Source organism: Oryza sativa, chromosome 2 (genome assembly GCF_034140825.1).
Source record: "Oryza sativa Japonica Group chromosome 2, ASM3414082v1".
Taxonomy (NCBI): Eukaryota; Viridiplantae; Streptophyta; class Magnoliopsida; order Poales; family Poaceae; genus Oryza; species Oryza sativa.
Window position 1 is genome coordinate 28470649 of NC_089036.1, and position 20662 is coordinate 28491310.

Sequence of the window (20662 nt, forward strand, 5' to 3'; positions counted from 1 at the left end):
TATGTCTTGCACTTCACATTGACTTTTTCACAAAGAGTTAGGACCTCATCTTTTCACTTATGCTTATACTTATGAGCCAAAACTTGAATTTTCCAACTTTAAAATTGAAGCTGATTTAAGGTTTTTTCATCGAAGTTTATTTTTCAGCTTTTACTTTTAGATCACTAAGAACACATATATAAAAATTTTATTCACAAACTACTTTTCATTTGCAAATATGCCGTTTCTCTTAAAATCTACGAATAAGCGAAATGATGGGACCGTTAATTTTCTCGTTCTGTGTGTGTTTGGTGTCCTCAATGTCAGCCTCTCACCTTTACTATTCTCTCCGTTTCAGGTTATAAGACGTTTTGACTTTAATCAAAGTCAAACTGTTTTAAGTTTGACCAAGTTTGTAGAAAAAAGTAGTAACATTTTCAACCCAAGATAAATTTATTATGAAAATATATTCAATTATTGATTTGATGAAACTAATTTAGTGTTATATATTACTATATTTATCTATAAACTTGGTTTAACTTGAAATTGACTTTAACCAAATTCAAAACGTCTTATAATGGGGTATATTATATGGCAATGCTATAGGGTGGCTAAAAGCTAAAAGTTTCAAATTTTATTTTTCTACACACATGGCTTATGATAAATTAATGGCTGTTGTTTAAACTTAATTGCTCATTTGGAACGTAGGATTTGAAAATTGTAGCAATAAGAAAATTATAGGATTAGAATACCACGTATGGACAAATCCTGCAGGAATTGAAAATATAGGAATCTAGCACATATCACGTTTGGACGGTTCACAAGAATATAACGCTAGGTATCTAATGGAATTAAGAGAGAAAAATAGATAAAGAGAGAAGAACAAGCATTGGACTTCTTAAAGGAAAAAAAAGGTTTGAGCTCTTGGTAAAATTTCCTATAGAATTAGTGCATAGGATGGTAATCCATATGAAACTGATATACTAAAAAATTCTGTTTCAAACAAAACATATAGAAAAAAGTTCCTAAGATTTAAAATCATTTGAATTTCCTTCAATCCAAAGTTGACTAAAAACTTTTAAAGACCAAAGTATGTCTTAAAAATATCAATTGCGGATGTCAGTGTAGGATCTGCCATGGAGATCGTAAGGTTCCAAGCACTAGTACCGATATTGCAACCATATGAGCAATCATTGAGTCTCCATTAATTTTTTCTGTCATATACTATCTCTATTATAAAATATAGCAACCTCTAAAAATACGAATCTGGACATGAAGATTTGTAGTCTAGGATAGGTCTTATCCCATCGTTTAAGTTGCTACATTCTAGAACGAAGGGAATATCTATTAGAAGGGGGCTATAGTTTTGTATAGTTTGTCGGTCCGTCTTATCCTATATACCTATACAAGTCATCCCCACTAAGTGCAATTAAAACTAATTTTTTGTTCTGAGAGTAAGCCACGTCACCTTGATTCATTCCAGCCATCGGATTGCACATAAACGTTTGGATAGCAATCAATCAATCAACTGGGGATAGCAATCAAAATAAACATTTAGCAACAACTAATTAAAGAGGCCCACCTAGCCATCTCTTAATTTCGAAACATACAGTTGGAATACCAACAGCAACACATGTAGTAGCCCAGCAGTTATAAGCTCTTTAATCTTCCATTGAAGTTATTTTATCTCCTGTAACCGGTGAATCAGATGAACAGTCGGTCTTCATGCCTTTATATACTCTCTATAATTCACTGGGACTTTGTTCTCGATTGATCATCTGTGCTTGGCAGTCTTTCCATGCATCTAGTTGATTTATTTGCCCACTCCTCTGCTCATGCTGATGCTTCAACAGATCAACATGCACAATCCGCTTTGGTCATCTCTCTCTTGCTTGCTTGCTCATGGATTTATTTTTCTTTTTCTTACTAATATCATTTGTTGTTTAGTTGTAGAATCTGAAGAGAAGAAAAGAAGTAGTAGTTTCAAATATTTCTTAACTTTCTGTTCTTTGTGAAGGTTGCAGATCTTATAGAGAGAATTGAAGGGTTGGTGCATTACTATATTCACATACCGGTTGAAATAATAAGAACAATTTTTTTTTCAGTTGGTTAAAATAAATAAGAATACCTTTTTGTTTCAGTAGGTTATTGACATCTTCGACTGAACTTTTGAAAGTTTCTACTTCATTAAAACTATAGTTTGGAATAAGCAATTACATAGCATCTTTGTGTAATCACGATGACGTATATTGTCTACCATTTTTCTGTCTTGCTACATAGCATAGAACAATCTATGTTAGTTTTTTTTTTGTAATAATAGAACAATCTATGTTAGTACCATTCAATTTATTGCATCTGTGTTCAATTGGCCTTAGTTCTAGTAAAAGGAATTGGCCTTTCACTAGACAATCAGCGTATTCTGTTATGATTCAAATTTCAGTTGCTTATTATTATAACATTGGTGAAGTGTTCAGTGTATAACAATACAATCATTCATACCTAATTTTTTATCTTTATATTACTCTTGTATTTCCGCAGCAACGCGCGGGGTGTCATCTAGTTAGATATTCTTGGATCCGCTCGTAACTGCGTTTGAATTGATGATGGAAGTTTCAAAGTACTAGTGTTATGGATCAGATCATTAACATGTATTAACCCATATTGGTACACTCGTGCACACACGATGGGCCCTGTCTTAAACTATGCGACCAGGATGTATCAAGACAAGCAGTTAGCTTAACCACTAAGCTTAGCTTTGAACTCATCGATGGCGATGAGAACTTCAAGTCTTCGGTCGTCAAGTCACACTCAAGAGTCTCACGTTATACGACAGAAAACACGCTTTCAAACATGGAAAACCTCCATCTCCCCTCGGGCACTCGAAACACACCAAAAACTCCCAAATTCCCCCTACTTCAAACGCGTCGATACCCAAAGAGAGAAAAATAAAGAGGGGAAATTCAAAACCTCCCCCAAAACCCTCGCCCCACCGCCGCCGCCCCCGCCGCCATGGACAGGGCACCGCCGCGCGGCGCCCCGCGCGACGCCGTCGGCCAGCGGTGGCTCGCCGTCTTCGTCTTCCAGGCCGCGCTCTCAGCCGCGGCCTCCGCGCTCTACCTCGCCGCGTCCCCGCGCCGCCGCCACGCCCGCCTCGGCGTGCCCCGGGGCCTCCTCCTCGCGCTCCACCCGTTCCTCTCCCTGGCCGCCACGGGGCTCCTCGCGCTCGCCTTCCTCGTCTCCGCGTCGCCCCACCCGCGCGCTCCCCCCGTGCCGCGCCGCGCCCTCGCGGCGTCCCTCCTCGCCGCCGCCGGGGCGCTCTGCGTGGGCGCCGCCGCGTCGCTGGTACCCGAGGACTCCGGGTGGGCGGCTGTTGCTGGGATGGAGTTCCGCGGCGCTGTGTTGGGAGCCGTGTTCGCCGCGCACTATTTCGGGCGTCGGAGGTGGTTGCTCCAGTTCCCCGTTGTGCAGGTCAGTGAAGTGGGGAAAAGTAGGGTTCTCATCTAGAATGGCGTTCCGAATCTTATCAAATTGCCAAATGGCTGTAGCTCCTAATAGAGGTATTGCGACTATAGAGATCGGAATTTTAGGTTTAAAGTTAGCTTGTTACGATTTTAGATTACCTACTTAGGTATGATTGATGGTGCTGGTGATTTTTTGTTATTGAATCTAAGCATGGATGTTTTTGATAACTGTGGCTTGTATTATTGGTATGTTGGGTCTAAGATTCTTTGTGATTTGTTCCGAGTTTAACTGGTTCCCACTTCCCACTAGAGAGCTTCATGAATTGATCAAATGATTAGGGAATAGCTGCTAGCACCTCTGTAATATTCAGGTTGATATACATTGGACATACATGTGCTATTCTCAGATGAGAAATTTGATTATCATGTTTGATAAGACACTATAGCGCTGTTTTATAATTCTCCAGAATATACGATATTCAGAATCCACATGCATGAGCTGTAGTTTGCTTTGATAGTTATTGATAGAGAAGTTTTTATCCATCTAGATCTTTTTTGGGGAGACATGGTTTATATTGATCTAAATTATATGTGCAATTCTCTGATATCTATAGCTCTGTTTGGTTAATTTTTTTGCCCTTGCGATTTTTTAGGCTTGCATGTTGTTTACTTGCAATCCTTCAGCACTTCCCACCAATTTTGCCAATTGTCTTACTTGCTTTCTTAATTTGTTTTTTGTCCAGCGACCTCCGTTCTATGGTTTGAAAATGGGGCTTCTGCCATCTGGAAAAAGGGCTCTGAAGGTGTCACTTCAGGCCTTCTTCCTTTCCTTTATCTTGATTTTCGTTCTTCCTCAGCAATTCAGAATCAGAGGATCCATTGGAAGCCAAATTATCGCCCAAATCGGTATTTTTATAATGAGCACTGCCGTTGCCTTCTGTTGGGAAATAAGTCATCATTTTGTCCAGGTTTGTTCTTCACAATCCAACTTCAAAGGAAAAAAGATGTTATATGATGTACTTGTTGTATTGCCTGGAATGCGGAGATTGACGTCATTTCCTGAAACTTTATAGTTCATAACCATAATTCAACTGCTTTCAACAAATTTCAGGTTGTGCATACAAGAAGGTGCAGTTTCGCTCCACCACAGAGCACTGCTGCTGCAGAGACTAATCCTACTGAGTATATCCTAGAAACATTGGAACTGAGTGATCCAAGATCACTAATGCAGTATCTTGCATACCAAGATTTGTGTGCTGTATCTGAATGTAACTTAGAACCATGGCGTCGAGCGGCCTTCTTTGAGGAATCTGGTGAGACTTACAAAAGAATTGTGACAGCTTGTTTGAAGCCGCTTGAGGAGTTCACGTCAAAAATTGCTGAAGCTCTTGAAGGGTTTTCTAGTGAGAAACCAGAATTGTTGTCACAACAGTTCAAACTTGCTGCTGCATTTAATGATTCACAGGTAAGTTACTCATCAGTTTCTTCTATCTGTTTTACCTCTTATGTTGTGTTCGGCTGTTTTCCTGTTTTTTTTTCCAAATTGTTAATCATGTTTGCATTTGTGTTGATATAGAACATGAAATGGTTCCTTTGTTTAGGAGTTAAGACCAAAAACAGTTGGATCTTACTGTAGAATCAGTTCGGTGTTTACTGTTTGTTTTTTGCTTTGTCACTCATGACAGATTATCTAGAGTTGAATTAAATGTACGTACTATAATCTTAACTGCACCACATTGGTTAGTGATACACATACATAATGACTAGATCTGCATCCAGGAAGATCTGCTTGTAAAGGTTAGTATCATAGTTTGAAGTGTTCAGACTTCAGACATCTTAGGAGTTCATTTTGAGATTGATAGCTTGTGAGTGCTGATGTCTACTTTATTTATAACCAGTCTAATTTGTGGCAACACATTTAGTTCTAGTGGATGATAATTGGATATTTAGTGAGTGTTAACTATCATCATGTGAGATTGTGGTCTCTAAAAAAAATTGCCCAGCACTGCAACAGACAATAGCATATGCACTCTCCTGCAGCAATTTTGGACATTTGGGCGTGTGGGATGTCTTGGTATTACTGTCATACATTGGTCTCACGTGGATGTCCTGTATTCTATTTCATTGGTATAGTGGAAGTGAATAATCCATTTATGCTTCTTATTTTAGCTTTACAATTGAGCAAGTTTAAGTTTGGTGGTTTTGGTCTTTAGCAGGTGACCATTAACTTAGGAAGCATGTTTTGCTTCAGAAAACAGGCTAGTAATTGTGGTAGGAAGACATTGTTTTATTTGACAAAATCATAACAGTACCTTTGCAACTACTTCTGTAGTTGGAATATTTTTTGGTATTTACAACATAATTGAACATTTTGTCCGTTATGGCTAGAACACGTAGCACCCTGACTATGGCTGAAATGGAGGCTGCCAGCAGGTATGTTGGGTTGCTATCTGGAACCATGCAAAATAGCATTCCATTTGTTAGCTGCTCCAGCTTTTTCTGTATGTTGGGTCAATTAGGTCATGCTTTACCCATATTTTTAGTTTAGCATCAGATGGCCGTTCATACAGATTATAAACTCCCTCCTGTCAAGAAACTAGACCGTTTGGAGATTATCGTTTTGTTCACAAAAGCAAGACATCTGGAAAGATTTGGGGTCATTTGGCCACCTATGCCCCTTATTAAATGACTTTATGCATGCTAAGTTGAAATTTCTAGAGGAAGTTAATTGCGACAGTATTATGACAAGTCACTGATTAATCATTCCTTGGTAGATGCAAACAAGCCCCAAACATTTTCCTTTGCTGACTGAAGGGAGTATTGTTTCCACAAATTTGTGATTTTGGTAGCATTCCGAATGGTTGAATTGTCAACAGTGTTGACCACGTCCAGACTAGTTCCTCAAATGTTTCTATGTTTGATAATTCCTGATGAAAAGTTAATGTGTGGCTTGTTACATGTAGATATGCACATGGTGCGCTCGGACATTGTCATCTTTAACTGCACGGTCACGCCAAGAAGATCGGTATGGAGTTGCTCAACTCACAGGCTGCAATGCTGCTGTGATGTCTACTTTGCTGTCTGCGCTAGTTGCCGTTGAGGCCTGTTTGGGGAAGAAAACTAACCCACAACCTGCGCACTCACTGGGTCCAGCAAGCATTAAGTGGGCTAACTTTTCCACCGGGAGAAAAGGCAATGTAACTGCCATTGCAAGCACGCAAAGAGGTGGTCTTCACACTAAAGCTTTTTCCATGGCCGATGTTATTCGAACTTCGATCTATCAGATGGTTTCAGCCTTTGAGCATGACATGCGGGCAAATGCTAAAGCATCAAGTTTGGAGAAGAACTGGATCAGTGAAGGAAGAAAACCTGTATTTGGTTCACAGGCTGTGTTGGTTCAGAAGCTGAGCCTGTTTATTGAGTACCGTGCTGTCTGAACTTGGCATCCTGTACCAAATCCTTACCGGCCATTTAAATTATTCTTGGATGAAGGTTATTTCGTTTTGGATTTGGATGGGAGAGTTTGTTTGACTATGAATCTTTCGAACAGATTATGACTCTCATTCAGGTTCAGGGGGCCAATATTTTATATCAAGAACGACTTGGATAGTGGCATTTTCTGCTCATAATCGTCAGGATGTAAGAAAGACATGAATTGTTATACCTATGGAGAGCTTTTCAAAAGATAATTACATTTCTCCACTGGGAAAAAGCCACGCTGGTTTTGAAAAACTATGCCGGTGAACCTGCTGTATACTACTTTTCATTTTCTCACCCTGGAGTTGTAATCTGTATGTTGTCATGGGAGAAGGAAACCAGAGCTGTGCTGAACTCAATAGGCTTATTGGAATTTTCGTTCTCACAATGTAACTTGTTTGTTAGTCTTACCCACTTAACAGCTTCACCTGAAGTTCTAGTCAAATTCTAATGCTTTCATTGATTTACGTGATGTTGTCGCCTAATCTTACATTTTCATTTTGGGTTACTTGTTACAGCTTTGAGCCATTTGAAATTTGAGTTGGCAAAACTCCCTTGTGCTTTTTCTATGACAGTTTCATGATTTCATCTTGGATCAAAACTCAGAAGGCACATCCTGGAAGAGGCGTACTTTCTAATTGAGCATTCTAACTATCCACCTCATCAATCGTGGATTTATGTTACAACAAGCTCACCCAACAAATTACCACGGACAGTGGAAATGGACCACCAAACAGCGAAAATGCCGGTCATTCAGAGTACTTATGTACAGACGGGTAAACACGTTGCTTCGACTGCAACTATCACCAAACTTTCTACTACCTAGTTAACGACGAGAAACTTAGCTGCCACCCCCTCCGGCCTCGCCGGCGCGGCCAGCGGCGGCCGCCTCGGCGAGGCGGCGAGCATCGAGAGGGCGGCCCTCGCGGTCGCCTTCTTGGCGCCGGCGACGACGGCCTTGGGGCAATGCCGGCGCGGCGACAGGACGCGCCCGCGGTGCGCGTCCAGGCCTCCCCCGCAGCTCTGCGACGGCTTGAGGCGCTTCCTCGGCGGCTTCGCCAGGTCCTCCAGCGAGGCGACCGCCGCCAGCGACGCGAACGACTGCGACTTTCCGTCGAAGAACCTCGACAACCCCCTCCTGCAAACGAAAAAAATGAAAAAAAAAAACACTCCGGTGTCAGCTCAGCTAGCTCAAGGATCATCAAAGATCAAGAAGAACGCGACCAGCTAGAGCAAACGGCACGCACTTGAACGGGAGCTGCGTCATGAGGTCGGACATCTCGAAGCGGCGCTCCGCCGAGCTGGAGGAGGAGGAGGAGCTCGCGTCGTCGGCGAGCTCCGAGGACGACCCCGACGACCGCGCCGAGCTCCCCGCCGACGTGGACGGCGACCCGATATCCTCCTCCTGCTCCTCGCAATCCGCCGCGCCGCCGCGCCGGCACCACGCGTACGCGTCCATGTATATATCCCCAACTCTTGACTCTCCCCGACCAACGCCGATCTCAGATCAAGGCAAGCGAACGCAGCTCAGATCGATCAAAGCAACAACCGAGCCGTGTCGTCGTCGACTGGTGGAAAGAAGGCAGCTGGTACAAATTATAAAGGTGTGGAGGAGGAGGAGGAGACCGTGGCCGTGGTGGCGAGGTGAGTCACTGCTGGCAGAGGAGGATAAGAACGAGCGAGAACTGAAGTAGTAGCGGAGAGCGTACGCGAGGCGAGCGGATGAGATAAAAGAAGAAAAAAAACACCGGTCGTTTATTTGTTTATCGCGTGTGCGGCGCGGTAGGGAAGGGAAGGAGTAAAAACTAAAAAATAGATTCGGCGTTATCGCTTTTCTTTTGGGTTTTTTATCCGCTGGGTTCGGCGTTCGAATTCTTGCTCTCCGTTTTTTTTTTCTTTTTCCGGAGAACGGGGGGAGGGGGAGAGAGTGGATAAGGCCTCCACATGCGTATACGTGTGTTCCCGCGCGCGCGGGCGCATCGGAGGCCACACGCGACGCGATGCTGCTGCGTGCGGCTGAGGCTATAGGCTAGCGGAGTGGAGTAGTAGTAGCGAGTGGGCGTTGCTTGTGATTGGGGGAAACGGAGGAGGGCCACACGCTTTACAGCCACATCTTTTTAACCTAAGCTAATGCTTAGTACTCCTATCAGTTAAAATTTTTTTTTAACCAATTTAAGGTTATTTTATCGAAATTTACTTTCTAAATTTTTTGCTTTTAGATTCTTAAGAACAATACGTAAATGTTTATTCATAAATTATTTTTAATTTTCTTTTGTAAATACTACCTCCGTCCCAAAATAAGTGCAGCCGTGAATATCCGTGCCCAACATTTGACCGTCCGTCTTATTTAAAAAATTTATGAAAAATTTAAAAATATTTAGTCAAACATAAAATACTATTCATATTTTATCATCTAATAGCAATAAAAATACTAATCATAAAAAAAATTTAAATAAGACAAACGGTAAACGTGAATAGTGTAAAACCGTATTTATTTTGGAACGGAGGGAGTATGTTATTTTGTTTATTCATGTATAAACCAAACAATGGTGCCATTAATTCCCGCCTGCGCCACGCGGGTTTGTGCAGTCCACCTGCTACGGATTTTACTTGGATAGTGCGGGCTGTGCGGCTACTACTACAAATGTGTGTTTCGATTTACCTTGCGCGCGTGGCGTTCCCATCTTGTTCTTCCGCTGTTGCTCGTATAGTGGAGTGGACTGCTCGTACTTGTGGAGTACTGCTCTCTTATATTTAAAGGATATATCTTAAAATGTGTATGAGCTTTGCCCTAAAGCCCATTACAAAAATTTGATTATCAAACAAACTAAACGCACAACGAGCAACGGCATGTGTTCATTAATCATTATGTTAGTACTTTTTAGCTAGAAGCCTAGAACCGCATCAAAGTGGCAAGATGGCTTTAGCCTTTAGTTGTCCAACAGCAGTAGTATCGATGGTACGTAAGCTTAATAGGACAAAGACAGACCATATGTGGCATCCATTTCCTTTTGTCTAAAATATGTCCCCTTTTGCTAAAGAACAAATGTACATTTGCAACCTTTCTCAAAACATAATTAAAAAAATGCATGCTATTTGTCATTGTATGATGGAATATGCCAGATCCGGTAATCTGCGACTATTATAAGTGTGGAACAAACAACTTGCTACTCCTTTGCACCACTGTTACCCTCCTGACAGTGAAAGAAACACAAAGAAAGCTGCAGCTAGCTGAGATGAGACTGTCTCTAATTTAAGAAGAGATTATTGACATAGTCTCCAAAAAAAAGAGTTAAATGAGGATGATTCTCTGTGTACTTATCGCGCTTCATTACGAGATGCCGATTGTGCAAAGCTGACTCAGCTGACCTGGTAATTGCCCCCCTGACCACTAACTCGTGGTCCAATCTTCACTTTTGGTCTTCGTTGTATATCCTTTCAACAATATGGGGTACTTATCCTTTCCTACGACTTGAATTTATAAGCTATATGGTGATGGTTACATTGGGTATGAAATGGATATGATAATGAAAGTTGGCTCTATAATGAGTCCATGGTTTTGTTTGGAGGTGAGGTGTGAATACACTAAGTTTTTTACTTTCTCCGCTTCATATTATAAGAATTTATAACATTACCCACATTCATATATATATTAATAAATCTAGACATATATTTGTGTCTAGATTTATTAACATCTATATGAAGGTGGACAATGCTAGAAAGTCTTATAAACTAAAACGGAGGTAGTAGCTTCTAACTTCTAATTCATTTTCTTAATTTTATAATTACATCTTTACTCCTTTAAATGTATCTTATGGTTGTGCTGGTGAGTCTGTCTCACCACCACCACCCAATATTTGGCCCCACATAAATAGTATTCTTAAAATCTTGAGGATTTATATTAGGAGTCGGAAATTCTAAAACAAGTAGAGCCGCTATGGCAAGGGGGAAAAATGTACTACTGGTAGAGTCTACTTGTGATTAATTAAAGTAGGAAAGCAGGATTAGTGCGCTAATCGATTAAGTCTTATCCGCCGCTAAGTCAACAGAGTACTACACTACTAATGAACTTGCCTGTGATAACAAAGGTACGAATCCATTCGTTCGTTCTCCTAGTCACACACAAGAGGTAGTATAAGAAAGGCGAAAGCAAGTCCTTTTTTTGCGACAGGGTTGTAATCTTCGGGCCCAAACCCGGGAATGCCATCATTCTGATTTCTGGGGGGCAACATTGACGACACCATGACGGGTTAATTAGGTAATAAAATAAACTCGAGGAGTTCGCAAGCGAAAGCATCGATCAGAAGACGATGACAATTTATTTACCCTTTGCCTGACGGTAATCAACGCCGATCAACTGTAGTATACTGAAAAAAATAGAGAGAACATTTTGACACCCAACGCGCGGGAACAAATCGAAATGAAGTAGTATGAAACTGTGCAGCACTCACGGACCAATCACCAATTTGAGTCTCCGCGAGAAACAAACAATCACCAATTTGAAGATTTGTGTATTTTGGATGGATTTCGGGCATGGTGCAGCGAGCCAAGCTGTTTTTAGGGTGGGCGCTTGGGCCGTACTGCACATTTCATACATACGGGCCAGGCTGAAAAGGCAAGCCTAGTTCTGGGCTGAAACAAGCCCACCATTGCTTGCAACAAATTCAGCTCAACATCTCAGAACAAAGAACGTTCATATTTCAAAATCCGAATCACTCCAGCAACGAAATGAGAAATACAGGAGACAAATTTAATTTTCGCAAGGATTAGAATCACATCATTTCATCTACGGAAATGAGCAAGACTGACAAGTGAGTGAGTGACAACATGGAGTAATAAACCGAGTTTCTAAGCATCAAACTGAAGATTGTGTGGGCTTGTGGCAATTTATTTGCCTTCAGCTAACAGTAGCAACACCAACCAAGCATGGTAAATACGTACGTTTTGACTGCCATTTCCCACAAACAAATCAGCACGAAATCACATTAGCATTCAAGAACCAATCGCCAATTCGAAACTTTGTTGTGTTTTTTTTCTGCAGCATAGTTCGAACTTCGTATACAGAGATACTACCACTATTCTGTTGCTTTTAGATGATTCTCTCAACTACTGTACGTGCTTCAACAACAGCTTACCCCTTGTTGCAAATTCAGATCAGCATTCACATCTCAAATCACAGCAGCAACGGGATCAGAAATGCAGGAAACAAATAATTTTGCTACGATTGAAATCGTAATGTCATTACATCTATGGAAATGAGCAAATCACAACCAGGAGTTGGGATACTACTAATCCTACTACTAAAAACCCACCCGTGGCACATCCGGGTCTCTCTACACCAGCAAAGCAAAAGGACACAACAAGAGCTAAAACACCAGCAACAGCCAGTCCAGGAGGCGGCGGCGGCAGAGGCGGCCAGCGCGAGGGCGAGGGAGGACCGGAGGGCTCAGCCGCCGAAGCCGTAGAGGGTGCGGCCCTGGCGCTTGAGCGCGTAGACGACGTCCATGGCGGTGACGGTCTTGCGGCGGGCGTGCTCCGTGTAGGTGACGGCGTCGCGGATGACGTTCTCGAGGAAGATCTTGAGCACGCCGCGGGTCTCCTCGTAGATGAGCCCGGAGATGCGCTTCACGCCCCCCCTCCTCGCCAGCCTCCGGATCGCCGGCTTGGTGATCCCCTGGATGTTGTCGCGGAGCACCTTGCGGTGGCGCTTCGCCCCGCCCTTGCCCAGCCCCTTGCCTCCCTTGCCGCGCCCAGACATCGCCGGAGACCGAGACGAGACCGAGACGAATCCGAGATGGAAGAAGAGAGAAGTCTACTACTTGGGGAGATCTGAAATCGCTGTGGCTCTTGGTGAGATGGATTTGGATTTGGGGGTGGTTTTATAGAATTTTGGGGGGATTTTGAGTTTGTGTTTGGGCGGGAGAATTTTTGGGGATAGATTTGCGCTTTTGGTGGGTGGGTTTGGGACGTTGGATTGGTGGTGGACGGGCGCGATGGGTTGGGGTGTGTTTCCGTGGATTGATGACGTGGTGGGAGGCGCGGGGATGGATCCGTGGGTGGGGGGAGGATTGCCGTTGGATTGAATCGGATGGTGGGGAAGCTCGTCGTTGCGAGTGGAGCGGATCGGTGACGTGGCAATGGTTCTGTGGCCAGGCGAGGAACGTGGGCTGGGCCGGGCCGCCGGTTTTAGCTCGGTCTCCTGATCAGTCACGAGGCCCGTAGCGTCAAGTCACCGGCCCACCACCACCGTCCGGCGAATAAACCCGCCGCCTCTCGTTTCGCCGCCGCCGCCGTCGTCGCCGTCGCCGTCGCCATCTCCAGGTGGGTGCTATAGCGATAGGCTATGGCTTTCGCGCCGTCCGCGCGGAGGGTCTCGGCCGTGCTGTACCACTACCCGTGCCCGGACGGCGCGTTCGCGGCGCTCGCCGCGCACCTCTACTTCTCCGCCGCCGCGCTCCCCGTCTGCTTCTTCCCCAACACCGTCTACGACCCCATCAGGTAAATCTTCTGTAACTTAAGAGATCGACCTTTGGGCCTTCGAACTACTAGTTTCTGCTTCCAATGTTCTTCTCCTCCATAGGTTCGTTTGAAGAGATGTGAAATCGGCAGGAAGCTGCAAGCGAGTACAACTCTTCCTTTACAATGTCTAACTGTAGTTTCAGTTCGTTTAGACCGACCAACATCTGTGGAGCTGCTCAATGTTCACTTTGGCATTGCTTTGCGCTTATTAAGCTTTCCCTTTGTATTTTAGTGGGAGAAAATTGCATCTAGTTGGCATTCTGACAAGTCCCTTTTTGGAGGGGAAAGATTATGCTTTGGGGTTTCTATTCTGTAGTGACGTTTGGTATAGTCAGGCCTAGGTGAAATATACATTTTTTTCCCGGATTTCAATATTTCATGAATTATGAAAATGATGAATGGGAGGTCAAAATTGAACAAAGCTGTTTGATGATTTTGTCATGATATGAGCCTCTGCACAGCAGATACAGTGATGCTCAAGTGTTTCTCTTTACTATAGCATTATTCTTACTGTTACCCTCTCTGTAGGAGTGATGCTCTTCCATTTGATGAAATCAAAGATGTTTATCTCCTAGACTTTGTCGGGCCTCCTGGTTTTGTCACTGATATTGCCCCAAAAGTCGAGAGGTTTGTAAGCATTTATCTACTGCTATTTGCTTTAAGTTTTGTTCTGTGTGTGTTAGTTTCATGTGCATTATGCTGTTAATCTTGGATTCTTAGAAATAAGATTCAGCCTATGTTCATTCTGTCATTCATTTAATATACAGATTCGATTTCCGTACACTTCATGAGTAGATTCAGTATATTCTGTAAAATATTTTGGGGAAACACATTGTGGCCATCAACTGTTCTGAATATTGCTGAACTGTAGATTGTAGAAGTTATGCATCAATATTTCTATACATTCTGAATTGTTTTGTAGAATATTCTATCCCTAATGCTAGGACAATTCTAATGTTTTTATCTTGTTCAGTGTCACAATCTTGGATCATCATAAAACTGCCTTTGAAAGTTTATGCGGGAACCCCACACTCGGAGAAAATGTCAATAAGGTGATTGACATGCAACGCAGTGGAGCAACAATCGCATTTGATTTCTTTAGCAACAAACTCTTGACAATAGGTAGTAGTTTATGGAATCATAGAAGTGGCAATTCTTTTAATGGGGTGAAATATCTACCTGATAACAAGCTTGAAACCGTACACAAGCTTTTCAAGTTTATAGAGGATGGGGATCTGTGGAGATGGACCATTCCGAATAGCAAGGCCTTCAGCAGTGGCCTGAAAGATTTGGACATTGAGTTTGATGTCAATATCAACAGAAAGTTGTTTGATCAGGCAAGTAACTTGGTACTAGTGTTCTGCTACAGTAGCATATCCTCATTAAAAATTCATGGTACAAATCTAGCACCACCACTTTTGCATCACTAAACCTATATATTGCTAGCCTAATTGTTGGTTAAAAACAAAGTCTAGATCTTAAAATACATTAGTGCCTTCTATACTTGGACAGAATGATTATTGATGTTGTCCTACTATACGAGAGCTGTTACAAAACATTGAAATCACCGAGCTAGCCATCATACCAAAATGCTTTTTCATCCAAAGCTTGTATTGTTTTGGTCCAATAACTTCCTGTGAAGTGGTATTGTTGCAGTTACTGGAACTGGATCCTGAGGAAGTCATTTCTCGTGGACAAGCAACATTGTCACACAAGCAAAAATTAATTGATGAATGTCTGGAGAAATCCTATGAAATTGCATTAGGATGTGGCAGGTTCGGTAATTGTCTGGTAAATACCTGCAGGTTTTCCTTTTCTCTTGATTATTTTGTATGTTCATTAATATTCTATTCATGTTTTGTCAACATTCTATTATGTGAAGGTGAATCGTCCCTACATTCGTCTATAAATTCTGTTATACTACTTGTTTGATGGGGCTGTTGTTGCAATTTATGATGGTCCATGAGCTATATGTTTGATCCAAATTAGCACATTTCCAGTAAACTGGATCAGTAGCTATATTTCGTGACCAGGGATTAAAATTTGACATATTACAAGAAAAAATCCTGTGGTCTTTTTTGGTACACGTAGCTTTCCAGTTCCAGGTTCTGGAACCATCTGGTGTGCAACTCCACTATCCTTACATAACCAGGACGTATCTTTTTTCCATTAGTTCTGCATGTTTTTTTTATTTGTGCAATCATTCCCACCTGAATTTCAAGATAGCTTACTTATGGTAGCTTTATGGTTCGCCGCCATCGAATTTGAGGTTCTCTTATTATAGCTTAATACTTTACTGATGCAGAGGCATGCAACCATTCCTACAGCCTAATGTCTCAGTATCCGTAATACTTTTTACTCTCTTTGTTTGCATTTTACCAACATTACAGGCTCTGCTGAATTATATTTTTATTGACCCTTAGGCTGTCAACGCTGATGCAATTTCAAATTTGAGAAGCGAACTTGGAAATCAGCTAGCTGACAAGAGTCGTAATTTAAATCTGAGGCAAGTTTTCTGTTCAACCTCTCCATGTTGATGAACAATCCATATTGTTTCTTCAAAGCGCTATGTTGTTCTAACACGAACCAATGGTACCTTCTCCAGAAGTATTGGCGCTGTAGTGTACAAAGTACCTGAGTTGAATAATGACAATATGCTGAAAATAAGTCTTAGAAGTTTGAACGAGGAAGACACTACTTCTATCTCTAAGGTACTTCATCCTCCGATCAAATCTATAAGGCTGTAAAGTAGCATCTGAAAATGATCTATTTTAAGGCTGTTGATTTGTTGGCGTTTGACTCTTTTTGTAGGAATACGGTGGTGGGGGGCATCGGAATGCAAGCTCATTTTTGTTGAGCGTTACTGAGTTCGACAGGTGGAAGGTTGGAGCTGAACCTTGCAACACTAAAATGTAAGAACTTCATCAACAAATTGAATGGTTCATAAAGAAGGAAATGCAGGATGTTACACAAAAGCACAAAATGGAAAAAACATCAAGTCCTAGGCCCTGTTCTTTTGTTTTCTTAGCTAGGACCAGCCGTGTCTAGCTATCTAGGCACATGCACATCCGGTCAGTGGCGTGCCTGTGGTTCATGAACATGAGCCCCCAGTATCATTGTAAGAAAAAAAAAACTGTCAGGGTCGTTTTGAACATTTTTGTTGGAGAAGCCAATTGTTAGGGACTGACTAGGCGTTGATCGGCTGATCGCTATTAAAGGTGTTTTGAACGATTAGTTGTCACAAGCAAGTACTCCCTCTATCAAAAAAAAATTAAGCTAGGAGATCCTAGTAGAACGAATTTGTATTAGGAGAAATCTCCTAGGTTGAGTTTTTTTTAAGACGGAGGGAGTAGACCGGATGCGACGGTATGATTCATGACATGAACTGAGCATGAAGGGAACAGGCTTGGGGCATGATCGGATGGCTCATAGGGCGTTCAAAGTGCAAGGACGTGGCCTTCAGCCCCATAGAAAAAAACGAATATTCAGCGCCACATCAGCGGTACGCGAAGCCAAACGAGGTTCTCGTAGCCAAACATGGATGCTCGTTCTTCGTTCGTCGAACGACTTGCGGAGGGCGAAGAAAGGGTGAACTGCCGCGTTGTGGAGGGCGGAGCCTCGCGGGCGTGGCTTCGCATCAGCGAGGGAAATAACCCCCCTTTCCCGCGCTCACCTCACCAGAGAGAGGAGCGGCGCCGCCAACGGGGAGAGAGGAGAGCGTCGCGGGGCTCATCGCGGCCCCCGCCTTTGCGACGGCCTCCGCTGGCTACCCCTCGATCTGCGCCCACTGGAGTTTGTCGGCCACGCTGCCCCGACCGCGATAACCTGCGCTTGCTGCCGGCCGCACCGCCCCTCGATCTGCACCCGCCGGAGCTCGCCGGCCACGCCGCCCCCCGATCCGCGACGACCTCCGCTTGCTGTCGGTCGCGCCGCCCCTCGATCTGCACCCGCCGCAGCTCATCGGCCACACCGCCCCTCGATCCGCGACGACCTCCGCTCACTGCTGGCCGCGCTACCCCTTGATCCGCGGTGGTCGAAAGAAGAGGGGAGGTGCTCGAGCCACCCCGCTGCCCAGACGCCGTTGAGCTCCCGTCGTCCTCTGCTATCGCGCCGCCGAGCTCCCGCAGTCCCCCACTACTGCGCCGCCGACCTTGCCGTTGTTGCACCGGCAAGCGCCAAGCCCTGCCGCTGCTCTGCCCGGTGATGTCGCTGCTTGGGCCGCTTGGGCCGCTCGGGCCGTCGCCATCTCCGCCCGGCATGCTCTCTGCTGTGGGAATTTTTTTTATTTATAATTTTTCTTATTAAAAGTTTTACAAAAATAATTTTCCATTTTGAAAATTGACGGAAATAGTCGCCTACCGCCCTCTGGGAGGGCGATTTTTAAAAATCGCCCTCCCAGAGGGCGGCGAAAATGACGTGGCAGACGGCCGTTCGCTCTCGGGCGACGGCCGTCAACGAAATTTGCAGGCGGCCCCCTTGCCGCCCTCCGCGAGGGCGATTTTGTACTGTGCGGGGGGCCGCCTGCAAATGGGCGGCGAGGGGGGGCATGGAAATTTGCAGGCGGCCCCCTTGCCGCCCTCCGCGAGGGCGATTTTGCACTGTGCGGGGGGCCGCCTGCAAATGGGCGGCGAGGGGGCATGGAATTTTGCAGGCGGCCCCCTTGCCGCCCTGGGGGAGGGCGATTTTTGCCTCCCCCCTATAAAGCCCAGCCCCTCCCCTATGAAATTTCATTATATTCACTAAAAATCCAAAAAAAACGAAAGAGAGAGAGAGGGGAGGGCAGCAGAAGGGGAGCGGCGAAGCCCTGCTGGTTCGCTCACTTCATCACAGGTATGCTCCCATACATCTTTTGCATTTGTACTAATATATTACGTTTGAGTACATATGTTGCGTTTTAGTTTTAGTTCCATATATTTTAGCAGATCTGTAGCACACAGCACATATGTGTAGATCCAGAGCATAGAATATAATAGTATGAATTGAGACATAGACAGTAGTGTTAATTGTAAGATGTAGTTTAGTTTGATCTGGAGAATGTAACCTACTTTTAGAAATTTAGAGAACAATATTGTAGAGAATGTAACTTAGGGCGTAGTACAGAAATGCGAGGTTAACGCAGTTATTGTTTTCATCAGGCACAATGTCAAGTAAGGTCACATTTCAGATAGTTCACGGTGAAGGAAATATTAGATTTGGTCCAGATGGTGTTGATCTGTCAGATTTTGTAATGACATCTAAGGGCATCGATAGGCCTGCGGAGAGAACATTTCAGTCAATTTATAGTTGGTTGTTGAGAGGATTTAGAATAGACCAAGAAGTCTACACAATGTCAGTATCTGTTGTAGTGAGTCGTGCAATAGAAGGTTATTTTTGGGAACTAATGCCGATGGACAGCACTGCTGCTTGGAAACGGTATGTGGAAATGGCTTTTGAACGGTCATGGCCCCTCGTTATATTTGTGTCGGTACAAGAGAAAGATACAAATGTTTCAATGCAAACCGAAGATGTGGAGGGTCCTAGCAATGCAGGGGATGTTGTTGGACCATCGATGCAAAATGAGGAAAATCAACCAAGGGAGGAGCAGGCCATGGGCATGGCGGATGAGGGGGAGAGAGTCGGTATAATTGTTGATGAAATGGAGAGGGAAGATTCGGATAATGAGCAAGCGGAGGACGACGCATCATCCGATGAGGAAGGTGATGTAATGGCCACTGATTGGGCAAATGAGGACTTCTCTGGTCTTGTTATATCAGAGGGTGATCATGTACCCTGGGAGTATAAGGAGTACGAGGTAATTGAGGGTGCAAGGTATGCTCATAAGGATGAGATGAAGGAGGCGGTGAAGCATTGGGCAGTTTCATTGCAGAGAGAGTTTAGGGTGGTCAAGTCAACAAATTATGTGTATGAAGTGAGGTGCATGAAGGAAGATTGTCCGTGGCGTGTCCATGCATATAAGGGTAAATGGAATGATTATTGGAAAGTTAGCATTGTGACCGAGCACAAGTGCTACTTACAAGGGGTGGAGAAGTATCACCGAAACATCACTTCAGCTTTTGTGGCAAGTGAGATGTACAGCAGTGTTGTTGGTAACATTGGCTTTGAACCAAAATCAATTATTAGGCACATCGAGAACAAATTCAAGTACACCATAAGCTATGCAAAGGCCTGGAGAGCCAAACAAAAGATCATTGAGATGAGGTATGGCACATTTGAAGCTTCTTATGATAATTTGCCTCGTTTGTTAGCCACCATTGCCCAGAGGAATAATAATACTTACTATGACCTACATACATTTACATCGGTTGAAGATAGAACAAAGAGTGTGCTGCAAAGAGCCTTTTTCTCATTGGGTGCTTGCATCAATGCTTTTGTGCATTGTCGACCTGTTCTATGCATAGATGGAACTTTTATGACAGGTAAATACCGAGGTCAGATATTGACAGCAATTGGGTGTGATGGGAACAACCAGGTTCTACCTATGGCTTTTGCATTTGTAGAGAGTGAGAACACTGAAAGCTGGTACTGGTTCCTAGAGAGAGTGCACATTGCAGTGGTGCGTATGAGGCCCAACGTTTGCCTTATACATGATCGTCATGCGGGTATGTTGCGGGCTATTGACTACTTGCAGAACGGTTGGGATGAGAAGGGACTTCCAGCTAAGTGGCCTGATGTTCGGAGTCGGTGGTGCATGCGTCACATGGGTGCAAATTTCTACAAGCAATTCAAGAACAAGCATCTTATGGAGCTCTTTAAGAGGCTCTGTGCACAGAACCAAGAGAAGAAATTTAATGAGTTGTGGGACAAGTTGGATGAGTTGACAACGAAGCAAACAGATGAGCAATCTCGCAGACCACAAGTTGAAGGTGACGAGCCTCCCATACCTCTTGGTGCATTACATGATGACCCACCAACAATGAGAAGGAGGTCAGGGTCGGCCATCAGAAATTTCTCTCAGTGGATTGAGAATGAGCCTAAGGAGAAGTGGGCTCTATTGTTCGACACCGATGGATCTCGGTATGGCATAATGACAACCAATTTGGCAGAGGTGTACAACTGGGTAATGCGAGGAGTTCGGGTACTTCCATTGGTTGCTATTGTTGAATTCATCCTTCACGGCACGCAAGCCTACTTTAGGGATCGATACAAGAAAATTGGTCCGTCCATGGCCGATAACAACATAGTGTTTGGCAACGTAGTGACAAAGTACATGGAAGATAAAATCAAAA

At 43.8% G+C, this 20662-nt stretch overlaps 4 protein-coding genes across 4 annotated transcripts; 2 read left to right on the forward strand and 2 right to left on the reverse strand.

Moving 5' to 3' along the window:
- Positions 1-2902: 2902 nt before the first annotated feature.
- LOC4330343 (uncharacterized) lies at positions 2903-7384 on the forward strand. The gene is made up of 4 exons (XM_015770053.3): positions 2903-3447; positions 4184-4408; positions 4552-4905; positions 6404-7384. Exons 1-4 carry the CDS (start codon positions 2989-2991, stop codon positions 6875-6877), a joined length of 1512 nt encoding a protein of 503 aa, XP_015625539.1. The 5' UTR covers positions 2903-2988; the 3' UTR covers positions 6878-7384.
- A 147-nt stretch (positions 7385-7531) lies between these two features.
- On the reverse strand, positions 7532-8487 carry LOC4330344 (protein OXIDATIVE STRESS 3). Its single transcript, XM_015770059.3, has 2 exons — positions 8165-8487; positions 7532-8055 (listed from the first exon to the last, which is right to left on the reverse strand). Exons 1-2 carry the CDS (start codon positions 8374-8376, stop codon positions 7740-7742), a joined length of 528 nt encoding a protein of 175 aa, XP_015625545.1. The 5' UTR covers positions 8377-8487; the 3' UTR covers positions 7532-7739.
- Positions 8488-12114: 3627 nt separating this feature from the next.
- On the reverse strand, positions 12115-12769 carry LOC4330345 (histone H4). Its single transcript, XM_015771917.3, has one exon. It carries the CDS (start codon positions 12673-12675, stop codon positions 12364-12366), a length of 312 nt encoding a protein of 103 aa, XP_015627403.1. The 5' UTR covers positions 12676-12769; the 3' UTR covers positions 12115-12363.
- A 366-nt stretch (positions 12770-13135) lies between these two features.
- LOC4330346 (uncharacterized) lies at positions 13136-16665 on the forward strand. Its single transcript, XM_015771916.3, has 7 exons — positions 13136-13415; positions 13965-14063; positions 14410-14773; positions 15093-15227; positions 15860-15942; positions 16042-16147; positions 16248-16665. Exons 1-7 carry the CDS (start codon positions 13261-13263, stop codon positions 16350-16352), a joined length of 1047 nt encoding a protein of 348 aa, XP_015627402.1. The 5' UTR covers positions 13136-13260; the 3' UTR covers positions 16353-16665.
- The last annotated feature ends 3997 nt before the right edge of the window (positions 16666-20662 follow it).